Source organism: Amphiura filiformis, chromosome 10, assembly GCF_039555335.1.
Source record: "Amphiura filiformis chromosome 10, Afil_fr2py, whole genome shotgun sequence".
In the NCBI taxonomy this organism is placed as follows: Eukaryota; Metazoa; Echinodermata; class Ophiuroidea; order Amphilepidida; family Amphiuridae; genus Amphiura; species Amphiura filiformis.
In genome coordinates, this window is record NC_092637.1 from 40,565,579 (window position 1) to 40,578,206 (window position 12,628).

A 12,628-nucleotide genomic window follows, 5' to 3' on the forward strand; every position below is an offset into this window, starting at 1 on the left:
GCTGGTTTGCTACTGTGTGAGGATACTACACGTAGTAGCATAGCATCATACACTGACCATATTGATTCACGACGAACTGTTTCACGCTTGAATTACGCGCTGGTGATGAATACGCTTTTCACTATGGGACATGATGGCGATCATTTCACAACGTATAGTAGTGATTTGCTTTATGCATTGTCTACACATGGGCAAACGGACTGTCATTTAACTGACGAAACTTGCAATCATCTTGGTTCGTTGGGATTACTACGTTCTCCTTGTGATACTCATTGTTCCACCAATGTTACCAGTGTTTCACAGAACATCCAACGGAACACACGGAAACGATGGCAGAGACGTGGACAGCGAGGGGACGTAAATGGACAAGAGGAATACCAGTGTTAACAACAGTACGAAACAACACATGGGAACAACCTGTTTCAGACGTAGGTGTAAATTTCTCGAATTTGTGCCAGATCAAGACTCACAAAGGTAATCCAGTACGTAACAATGTTAATATCAAACTTTGGAATGCCAGATCGGTTGGAAACAAGACAATCAATATCGTTGATAATATCCTTCAGAATGACGTGGATATTATGGTAATTACCGAGTCCTGGTTGCGTGATGATGATCAGGTAGTAATAGGCGAACTCAAACCTTCTGGATATACATTTGCTAACTTTCCACGTAAAACTGATGGAAATCATGGTGGTATTTGTGTAATACATAAAAGTAGTATAAAACTTGAAAATAAACCCACTGGTTTGGACACACACAACTTTGAGCATGCTAGACTTGTTGACAAAATCACTGGTATAGGCCTTGTAATAGTCTATAGGCCTCCACCGTCTAAAGAAAATAAGTTAAAAACCAGTGAGTACCTTACAGAAATGGATGATTTTGTTCGTGAAATTTACATCACTCCCACAAAAACTGTGCTCTTAGGAGATTTTAATATTCATGTGGACCAAGTTACAAAGTCTGACACAGTACACTTTATGGATTCATTAAATTCTGTTGGTGTGCACCAATTTGTTTCTGGCCCTACCCACATCAAGGGCCATACTTTAGATTTGCTTATTGCTAGACCTGATGATAATTTAGTGAAAAGCTGTGTCGTTCTTCCAAGCTTAGGTTCAGATCATTTTGTTGTAGATTGTTGTATCAATTGCTGCAAACCACCACCTCAAAAATCTGTCAAATCTGTGCGTAATTACAAACAAATGGACAAAGACTCATTCAAACAGGCTCTATCTCAAAAATTGGACACACACAACCCAAATGGGGATGTAAATGGTCGTCTTGAGTTTCTTACCTCATCACTAACAGAGGTTTTGGATGACCATGCACCATCAAAAACTTGCGTCCGATCCATTAGAGATCGCTCCCCTTGGTACAATACAGAAATACATACTGAGCGTCGAGTTAGGCGTAAACTTGAACGAAAATGGCGTAAACATAAAACTATGGACAATCACGATGAGTACTTAGAACAACACACAAAGGTAAATAAGCTAATTCAAAATGCTAAAGAGGTGCATTATAAGAACACCCTGGCCACAGCTGATAGTAAGAGCATGTATAGAACATTAAACCAGCTGTTAAACAATGGTTCTAAAGTGTTACCAATTTCAGATTCGCCACAAGAACTAAGTGATAAATTGGCTAATTTCTTTGTTGAAAAAATAGGTAAGATCAGAAAAAGCTTGATGCTGAAGTTGAAACAGAACAAGAGTGCATACAGGAGAACCCAACTTTTCAGGAATACACACAAGAGAGTGGTAATCAAGTATACACACAGGTGAACCAATTTCAGCAATTTGAGCCAGTCACTGAAGAACAAGTAAATAAGATCATAGGTGGACTATCAAACAAATGTTGTGTTTTAGATCCAATCCCCATGTGGCTCCTCAAAGAAAATATTGAATCTATCTTGCCTGTACTTACTGATATTGTAAATGAATCTCTTGCCAGTGGAATTTTCCCAAGTGTGCTTCGTGAGGCAGTGGTGTCGCCAATTTTAAAAAAGCCATCACTGGACCCCAACAGCTTGAAAAATTATCGTCCAGTGTCTAACATTTGCTATTTCTCAAAGATCATTGAAAGAATTGTTGCTGATCAAATCAATAAACACCTGAGTGCTAACCAACTATATGAGCAGTTTCAGTCGGCATATAAGCCGCAACACAGCACAGAAACGGCATTACTTCGTGTAAAGAACGACATTTTAGCTGAAATTGATAATCACCGGGTTGTATTGTTGGTATTATTAGATCTTTCTTCAGCGTTCGACACTGTTGACTATGACATTTTATTTCACCGGCTTCAAGACACTTTTCACATTTCTGGTACCGTTTTACATTGGATTAAAAATTACCTCCAAAATCGCACTTTTCGCGTGACTGTGGAAAATGATTTTTCTGCTCCTCAGCCCGTCGAGTTTGGTGTTCCTCAAGGATCCGTGTTGGGCCCGCAATTATTTAGTATGTATACATATACCTTGGGACACATCATAAGAAAGCATGGCATCAGATACCATATATATGCTGATGACACACAGATGTACGTTTCTTTTGACCCGCGTGTACCTGGTGATGATGAACGTGCTCTTTCTAGACTGTCTAAGTGTATTGACGACGTAAAATGTTGGATGACAAGCAATAAATTACAACTAAATGAACAGAAAACTGAGTTTTTCCTCACATCAACTTCCTACAAATTAAGCAATTTACCTGAGCTTAAACTCAAGATTGGAGATGCAGAAATTGCCGCTTCACCCACTGTAAAGAACCTTGGTGTTACTTTTGACACAACTATGTCCATGTCCAAGCATGTCAGTGATATGTGTCGCTCTATTAACTTCCATCTCAGGAACATGTTTAGAATACGTCGGTACATTGATTTTGACTGTTGTAACCATCTTGCCAGGTCGCTGATCACCTCTCGTTTGGACTATGCCAATGCTTTGTTGTACGGGGTCAAAAGCAGAGACCTTAAACGTCTCCAGTCGCTTCAAAACAGAGCGGCTCGTTTGGTGTTTCGTGTTCCCCGAGACCAGAATGCGGAAGTTCTATTGTCTGATCTGCACTGGCTGCCGGTGAATGACAGGATTTTGTTTAAAAACATGCTCTATGTGTACAAGTGTCTTAACCATGAAGCTCCGCCATACCTTTCTGACTGTCTGTGCAAACGCGTACCTGGAAGGGAAGGTATGAGATCTGGACATGATTCTACTCGACTGTACGAGCCGCGAATCAACTTAGTAACTGCGGGTGATCGGTCATTCCAGGCTTTTGCTCCAAGGGAATGGAATAAGCTGCCGATCACCCTGCGTGAATCAATTTCTGTGTCAAGTTTTAAAGGGAAATTAAAAACCCACCTTTTCCCACGTTTTTAGTTTATGTATGACACCACTGCCCACGTGCTTTTACAATTTTGATGTGTATTTTATGTATAGGCTTTTTAATTGCCTATTTTAATTTGTCTTAATTTTGTTTTTAATAACTATGCTGCTTATATTCTTGTGTTTTTAAAAATGTATTAATATGTATTATGCTTGTATTATGTATATGCGCTGTGATCGCTTGAAATGGCGCTTAATAAATGCCTTTGTAATAATACAACTCTGGTGGGATTGCGTCGCATCGTTATCAACGAGTGGAACTGGATTGAGCAAGGTAACCTTCGACGCCTCATTAGGAGCATGAGACGCCGCGTGGCTGCTGTAAGGGAAGCCAACGGTGGACACACAAAGTACTGAAAGAGTGGTAAAGAAAGAGATTAATCTCAAGTGAAGTTGGAAGCGGCAGTATGATGCCTGAAATGGGCTCAGCAAGTAAACAAAAAATGTTATCTGCATGTTTGTTGTTTTTTGTGTTCTTTTATGCTAAAAACTTGAATAGGCCTTTTCGCAATTTTTATTTTTCGAACTCGTGTTACTTAAACATTCATATCTTTTCTCAGGAGTGTCGTAGGGTAGTGATTGAGTTGTCAAAATGCGCAGGATAATCCCCCGCAAGTGATTATTTAGCAAACATACAAAATTAGTCACTAGATTTTAATAGTGGTTAAATTTCCTAACCATAAAGAAACTTTTTTTGCGTAGTGTATCCTTATTCACTTGTCCTGCGAAAATCAGCGAAGTCCATAGTACACTTGCATTTATAAATCCTTGCGTATAAAATCCTCATACGAAAATGATGATGCTTCCTTCAATTTTCTTTGCGCTGCTATCTCGACAAATATATCTCCTTGCGCTGCTTTCTTCACAAATATATCTCCTTGCGCTGCTTTCTCCAAAAATGGTGTTTCTTTCACCAATCACTCTTTTTCCAGGGAACAGGTTTCTTTAACACAGCTCCGCTGTTTTTTGACAGATGCGTGGCCTTCACAAACCCAGCAAACTCCAGCAATTTGACAGAAGAACTTTTAATCCTTTGATGAGGAAGAGCACTTTTGTGTGCTCGCTGTCTTCTTCGTTGCTGTATTAAAATTAGCTCACTTATTGGCTATATAAACTGGTTAAAATGTACTTCTTTTTTGAATCACTAAGACCATCACACACATGTGGAGTTTTCAATCTCCCATGACATTATGTAAAGTCCAAATTCAAACCTCCAGCTTTTTGTATCAATACACAAGCAAAAAACCCATCATCTATTAATAAACCATTACTTCAATCACATTTTCACAACATTGCTGCAATCTTGGGATTTCCCAAGATTAATTATACACATTCACCTTTCACATTACATCACTTCCTGGGTTTTTTTTCTGATGGTGCAATAATGAACTGGGGATTTCCAAGTTCCAAACATAGCTCTGACTTTGTTTACAATCATTTGGGGGAATTCCAAAGTGACTTTCCACACCATTATCTTGCAATTACAAGGGGCTTTCCCATCTCATGAAATACTTTCAGCTTGTAAACAAAGTTAAATAATTAAATTAAATCAAATTACTCAGGGCACATCACAATAGTCTCGGAGCTAAATCTCATACGGGCCTTAATTAAGGATTGGGTTCTACTAATATTTTTTACCATGAGGTGTTAGGATGGACCCCCTGGATCACTGCTAGTAGGTACATTTTATGCTAGAGGTCACCTAGCGGTAACAAAATTAAAATGGTTCGATCTTGTTGAGAGATTTATCAAATTGCTCGTCTGATGACAAGGGTTAAGACAATGTACAGTTTGTGCTATCTGTGATCTAATGTTATTGAGTTATCTTACAAAAACTTCATTTTAGGCAAAATGACGTGTTTTTGGTTGTACGGTGGTCAAAATGTCAACTTACTCCAATTTGGGCAAAAATGGTAGCAAATTGCTCATCTTGATAGACGAATCAAGAAACGGTATAGAACTTACCTTCTAAACTATTAACTTTACGTGTTTTGTGCAAGTCGGAGACCAACAGTGGCCTATGTCCACCCAATGGCCCAAATCTCGGTAAGTGAACACAGTAAATAGGTCAAACTATTCTTTTTCTGGTTCTACTCTTCATCTTCATTCGATACAGTGCATCCCTCAAAATTGAGTATTGCTGCACCTTGAATAATAGCATGGCGAGGCGAACAAAAGTGCTAGTGATGAACGTGAAGAAAGTTTATTATATACAGTGCTTTGTGCGAGTAAAAATAGCATCAGCAATTATGGAAGCTGGATGCTAGCAAGTCCGTGCCGAAATGCTTCTACGGACGGAGCTGCAACGAGGGATGGAGGAAGATCATTCCATAGCTTGATGGTATATGGGAAGAACGAGTACTGGAAAGCTAGAACTCTTGCACGCTGTTGGACGAACTTATGACTGTGGCCTCTCAGTGAGTCAATGTTCCTGCCACTTCTGATGGAAAGGTAGTCAGCAGCTGGAATATCCACAATGGATGCTACAATTTTGTAACACATCACCACCTGCGATCTCATCCTCCGTTGGTGTAGTGTATCCCACTGCAGTGACTGAAGCATGTTAGTGACGCTACTGGTACGGCGATAATCACTAGTTACAAATCGTGCTTCCCGTCTCTGTACAGCTTCTAGACTCTGGATATTTCGTTGCGTGTGGGGTGCCCAGGCAGATGATGAATACTCAAGAACTCAGCTACACAAACAATTTTGCCCAAATCGGAGTAAGTTGACATTTTGATGTACAACCAAAAACGTCTCATTAACCTATAAATTAGGTTTTTGTAGGACAACTCAATAGCGATATGCCGCAGATGGCACAAACTATACATTTTTTTAATCCTTGTCATCAGACGAGTAATATGATATTATCTCTCAATAAGATCAAAGTATTTTCGAATTTTACTCCTGTGTGACCTTTCGTGACCACTAGCGTAAAACTAACCCTACAATTTGAGTCCACTACCCCCCAGAGGGTCTATCCTAACATCTCATGGAAACAAATATTGGTAGACATGGGTGTTGAACTCGACCATTTATCAAAACCCTTTGCTCCTAAACTATAAATTGCATTTGTGACGACTAGGTATTATGGATATTATAATGTGGCCGTATTGGAGTATGTTTTGGACACTGCACACCTTTTGCGTAAAGCATATAATAAAATATTAGTTTAAAATGAACAATTTTATTGTGTATTTTGCGTTCTGTGTTGCATACATGTACCCGTAGACTTTTTGCTTTGAACAATAATAGTGTAAAAATGGTGCACAAAATGCCCTCAATTTGGCCTTAATTTCCATTTTTCATCTTCTAAGGGGACACATGTCCCCTCGATTCCTTCTTCTGGCTATAGGTCCACGCATGGGTTAAGGTGATACTATATTCTGGGAGTAACCCGTGGGGTCATAAAATTTTACAAATGGGGGTGTTAAAACCACCAATTTTTGACAATTATGTTGATACCAAAATGATATTTCTTGAAATAAATGAAACAAATTAAAATTTTACCCTATGAATGACCCCATTTTTCAAATATGATTCCCTCACAGCATTTAGAGAAAAATCCAGTAATAACAGATTTGCAAGTGGTTGTCATCCGGATCATAAGCTTATAAAAGGTAATAGGTGAACTTTAATAACAATTTTTTGTTCGGCTTATAATATGCGAACATTCGGTTTATTCGCGTGTATTAACATAAGCGTGCGCCAGTCACGCTTTACGCAGCGAATAACTAAGGTATATAAGTGCTGCGCCCAACTGCGTCTCATCTCAAAAAAGTAACTAACCCTCCTTAAATAATGACCATTATTCAAAAGGGTAATTGTATTGCAAATCTGTAAAATGCGTTGGAAGCAGAATTTATTTCTGCACATTTTGACACCTCGATTGTAGCAATTGACTAAATATTGACGTCACAACGTACATTTAAATCAATGTAGCCAAAAATTTGAAAGTTGCAGTAAATTCTATTGATTTTGCATTCAGTGTAATGGAAGGAAATCTGTGTAATGATATCTGAGTGTTTTTGTATTGTAAAAATTTGTATGTAAGTGCAACTTTCAAATCTGGACCTCACTACATTATATCGAGGTCTGCATCATCTCCGGTTTCACCAGGTCATCACAAATCTCAACTCATACAAGTACTCCTTTTACCCCGGGTGATACTAATCTGGAATGTCCTACCATTGGAAGCAGTTACAGCAACAACACACCAGGGCTTCAGTTCGGCAACTTTACCAGCCATCCGAAGACTGCAGCCTCCTGCTTCCATTAACGGGTGGTAAATCCCACATCAAGTTTTTAGCAGCACCCTATGTTTTTCATCAGCCTTTGTTGTTCACCGTTTTTGTATATAAGTTGCACTTGGACCGCACTGCACCATTCAACATCCGGGACAGCACGATTTGCTTTTAAGGATGATAATGAATCAAGAATCAAGAATCGACCGGTGTTTTATTGTTTTCTGAGCTATCGTATCATATGAGGTGTCAAAATGCGCAGAAATAAATTCTGCTTCCAACGCATTTTACAGATTTGTAATACAATAGCCCCTTGTTGAATAATGGCCATTATTTAAGGGGGGTAGTTACTTTTTTGAGATGTTTATATCAACATGATAAATACACGGTGTTATGTTAGGGGGCGGTTCCACATGCGGCTTACGTATACCATCATAAAAATGTCTCTGAAGAGGGGGAAAGGTCTAGAGGATAAAAAGTAAAGAAAGAAAGGTAAGCACAGATAGAGGAAGCAAACTAGAAGGCTATATATTTGTACACAAATACGGCTATACCCGCATGTTATCGGTGTACCCAAACTTACAGTCCTTATTTGCTGAGGACTTAAAATAAAGAAATTGTATGTGTAAAAAGTGAAAGTCCAAGTCACAAGCTTTAATTGAATGTAGGTTGCACTGTCGTAGCACTTAAAATAAAGAAATTGTAAAAGTCCCTCCCAGGGAGTCGTATCTCTTACTCACCATAGGTTGCTGTTGTCAGTCTCTCTTACTCACAGTGAGGCTATGCATATGATTAGGGGAAAACTATTCCAGAGGGAGTATGTAAATTAAATGGAACAGCCATTTCAGAGGGAGTATGTAAATTAAACGGAACAGCCTTTTTGGGGCCATTTCAGAGGGAGTATGTAAATTAAATGGAACAGCCAATGGGTATGTAATTTAACTGGAACAGCCTTAACGCTTCACGCTGGTATTTCCAATTATGATATAATACGATCTGTCTGTTTAGTCCTACGTGTGTGGGGTGGATGGGTGTGTGGGTGTTAGTAACAATATAATTCTCAGGTGCTATCTGTGTACAAATTCTGAGCCCGGAAGCTGCTTTCTTTTATGAGAAACGGCCTGCCCTTTGTTTTAACATTTGGGGCCCTGGGGCCCATAATATTTGACTTTTGAGGCCCATGTACATAATTATGTTGAAGTATAATTTTCTAGTGCTATCAGTAGACTCAAGCTGGCCACTGTAGCTACTTTATTTACTGAGTAACGGCCGGCCCTATGTTTTAGCGTTTAGGGCCCTGGGGCCAATATTATGTGATATATGGGGCTCATATGTACATATAACAATGTAGTTCTCAGGTGCAATCTGTGTACAAACTCTGAGCCATAAAGCTGCTTTTTTATACGATGAGAAACGGCCGGCCCTTTGTTTTAACATTTGGGGCCCTGGGGCCCAATATATATGACTTATGGGGCTCATGTACATATGTTGAAGTATGATTCTGAAGTGCTACCAGTAGACTCAAGCTGGGCATTGTAGCTGCTTTATTAACTGAGTAACGGCCTTCCCTATGTTTTAGCGTTTGGGGCCCTGGGGCCCATATTATGTGACATATGGGGATTATATATACATATAACAGTATAATACTAAAGACCTATTTGTGTACAACATCTGAACCATGTAGCTACTTTATTTGCTGAGAAACGGCCGGCCCTTTGTTTTAACATTTGGGCCCTTGGGGCCCCCAGCCTTGTACATCTGGGGCCAAAATGGGCAAAAGGCACATCTACAACCTAGGGCCCGTACATATGCCACATATGAGCCCTAGTGAACTTGTACTTTTAGAGCTAGGCTTGTCAATCTGTTGCACCATATTTTAACATTTGGGCGCCTGGGGCCCATAATATATACCATATGGGGCTCTTGTATATTTCTAAATATAGAGTACCCTAGGGCTATCAGTGTACCAACTCAGGGCCCTGAGGCTGCTTCATTTGATGAGAAATGGCGTGCTTTGTATTTTCACATTTGGGCCCCTGGGGCCCGTGACCTTTGACCTCTGGGGCCAAGATGGGCAAAATGCACTTCTACGTGGTAGGGCCCATAAGACAGAATGATGTGTAGCCTTGACAGAATGATGTGTTTGATGGAGGAGAAGGAGGAGGAGGAGGAGAAGAAACCACAGGATAACAATATACCCGTCCATGCTTCGCATGCGGGTATAAAGAGAAGAAAGAAACTAGAAGGCTATATATTTGTACACAAATACGGCTATACCCGCATGTTATCGGTCTACCCAAACTTACAGTCCTTATTTGCTGAGGACTTAAAATAAAGAAATTGTAAAAAGTCGCCCAATTGGGCAGAAAATGTGTAAAAAGTGAAAGTCCAAGTCACAAGCTTTAATTGAATGTCATCAGACGAGTAATATGATATTATCTCTCAATAAGATCAAAGTATTTTCGAATTTTACTCCTGTGTGACCTTTCGTGACCACTAGCGTAAAACTAACCCTACAATTTGAGTCCACTACCCCCCAGAGGGTCTATCCTAACATCTCATGGAAACAAATATTGGTAGACATGGGTGTTGAACTCGACCATTTATCAAAACCCTTTGCTCCTAAACTATAAATTGCATTTGTGACGACTAGGTATTATGGATATTATAATGTGGCCGTATTGGAGTATGTTTTGGACACCGCACACCTTTTGCGTAAAGCATATAATAAAATATTAGTTTAAAAATGAACAATTTTATTGTGTATTTTTGCGTTCTGTGTTGCATACATGTACCCGTAGACTTTTTGCTTTGAACAATAATAGTGTAAAAATGGTGCACAAAATGCCCTCAATTTGGCCTTAATTTCCATTTTCATCTTCTAAGGGACACATGTCCCCTCGATTCCTTCTTCTGGCTATAGGTCCACGCATGGGTTAAGGTGATACTATATTCTGGGAGTAACCCGTGGGGTCATAAAATTTTACAAATGGGGGTGTAGGTTGCACTGTCGTAGCACTTAAAATAAAGAAATTGTAAAAAGTCCCCTCCCAGGGGAGTCGTATCTCTTACTCACCATAGGTTGCTGTTGTCAGTCTCTCTTACTCACAGTGAGACTATGCAATATGATTCAGGGAAACTATTCCAGAGGGAGTATGTAAATTAAATGGAACAGCCATTTCAGAGGGAGTATGTAAATTAAACGGAACAGCCTTTTTTGGGGCCATTTCAGAGGGAGTATGTAAATTAAATGGAACAGCCAATGGGTATGTAATTTAACTGAACAGCCTTAACGCTTCACGCTGGTATTTCCAATTATGATATAATACGATCTGTCTGTTTAGTCCTACGTGTGTGGGGTGGATGGGTGTGTGGGTGTTAGTAACAATATAATTCTCAGGTGCTATCTGTGTACAAATTCTGAGCCCGGAAGCTGCTTTCTTTTATGAGAAACGGCCCGCCCTTTGTTTTAACATTTGGGGCCCTGGGGCCCATAATATTTGACTTTTGAGGCCCATGTACATAATTATGTTGAAGTATAATTTTCTAGTGCTATCAGTAGACTCAAGCTGGCCACTGTAGCTACTTTATTTACTGAGTAACGGCCGGCCCTATGTTTTAGCGTTTAGGGCCCTGGGGCCAATATTATGTGATATATGGGGCTCATATGTACATATAACAATGTAGTTCTCAGGTGCAATCTGTGTACAAACTCTGAGCCATAAAGCTGCTTTATACGATGAGAAACGGCCGGCCCTTTGTTTTAACATTTGGGGCCCTGGGGCCCATATTATGTGACATATGGGGATTATATATACATATAACAGTATAATACTAAAGACCTATTTGTGTACAACATCTGAACCATGTAGCTACTTTATTTGCTGAGAAACGGCCGGCCCTTTGTTTTAACATTTGGGCCCGTGGGGCCCCAGCCTTGTACATCTGGGGCCAAAATGGGCAAAAGGCACATCTACAACCTAGGGCCCGTACATATGCCACATATGAGCCCTAGTGAACTTGTACTTTTAGAGCTAGGCTTGTCAATCTGTTGCACCATATTTTAACATTTGGGCGCCTGGGGCCCATAATATATACCATATGGGGCTCTTGTATATTTCTAAATATAGAGTACCCTAGGGCTATCAGTGTACCAACTCAGGGCCCTGAGGCTGCTTCATTTGATGAGAAATGGCGTGCTTTGTATTTTCACATTTGGGCCCCTGGGGCCCGTGACCTTTGACCTCTGGGGCCAAGATGGGCAAAATGCACTTCTACGTGGTAGGGCCCATAAGACAGAATGATGTGTAGCCTTGACAGAATGATGTGTTTGATGGAGGAGAAGGAGGAGGAGGAGGAGAAGAAACCACAGGATAACAATATACCCGTCCATGCTTCGCATGCGGGTATAAAGAGAAGAAAGAAACTAGAAGGCTATATATTTGTACACAAATACGGCTATACCCGCATGTTATCGGTCTACCCAAACTTACAGTCCTTATTTGCTGAGGACTTAAAATAAAGAAATTGTAAAAAGTCGCCCAATTGGGCAGAAAATGTGTAAAAAGTGAAAGTCCAAGTCACAAGCTTTAATTGAATGTCATCAGACGAGTAATATGATATTATCTCTCAATAAGATCAAAGTATTTTCAATTTTACTCCTGTGTGACCTTTCGTGACCACTAGCGTAAAACTAACCCTACAATTTGAGTCCACTACCCCCCAGAGGGTCTATCCTAACATCTCATGGAAACAAATATTGGTAGACATGGGTGTTGAACTCGACCATTTATCAAAACCCTTTGCTCCTAAACTATAAATTGCATTTGTGACGACTAGGTATTATGGATATTATAATGTGGCCGTATTGGAGTATGTTTTGGACACCGCACACCTTTTGCGTAAAGCATATAATAAAATATTAGTTTAAAAATGAACAATTTTATTGTGTATTTTTGCGTTCTGTGTTGCATACATGTACCCGTAGACTTTTTGC

The 12,628-nt window shown here is 39.8% G+C and overlaps 2 protein-coding genes across 2 annotated transcripts; both read left to right on the forward strand.

The window, feature by feature from the left end:
- The first annotated feature begins 329 nt into the window (after positions 1 to 329).
- LOC140161858 (uncharacterized) lies at positions 330 to 1,790 on the forward strand. Its single transcript, XM_072185152.1, has one exon. It carries the CDS (start codon positions 330 to 332, stop codon positions 1,788 to 1,790), a length of 1,461 nt encoding a protein of 486 aa, XP_072041253.1.
- Positions 1,791 to 2,470: 680 nt separating this feature from the next.
- Positions 2,471 to 3,382, forward strand: LOC140161859 (uncharacterized). The gene has a single exon (XM_072185154.1). It carries the CDS (start codon positions 2,471 to 2,473, stop codon positions 3,380 to 3,382), a length of 912 nt encoding a protein of 303 aa, XP_072041255.1.
- The last annotated feature ends 9,246 nt before the right edge of the window (positions 3,383 to 12,628 follow it).

Coding starts and splice junctions, on each gene's coding strand:
- LOC140161859 (XM_072185154.1), top strand. CDS start 2,471: ATGTATACATATACCTTGGGACACATCATAAGAAAGCATGGCATCAGA.
- LOC140161858 (XM_072185152.1), top strand. CDS start 330: ATGGCAGAGACGTGGACAGCGAGGGGACGTAAATGGACAAGAGGAATA.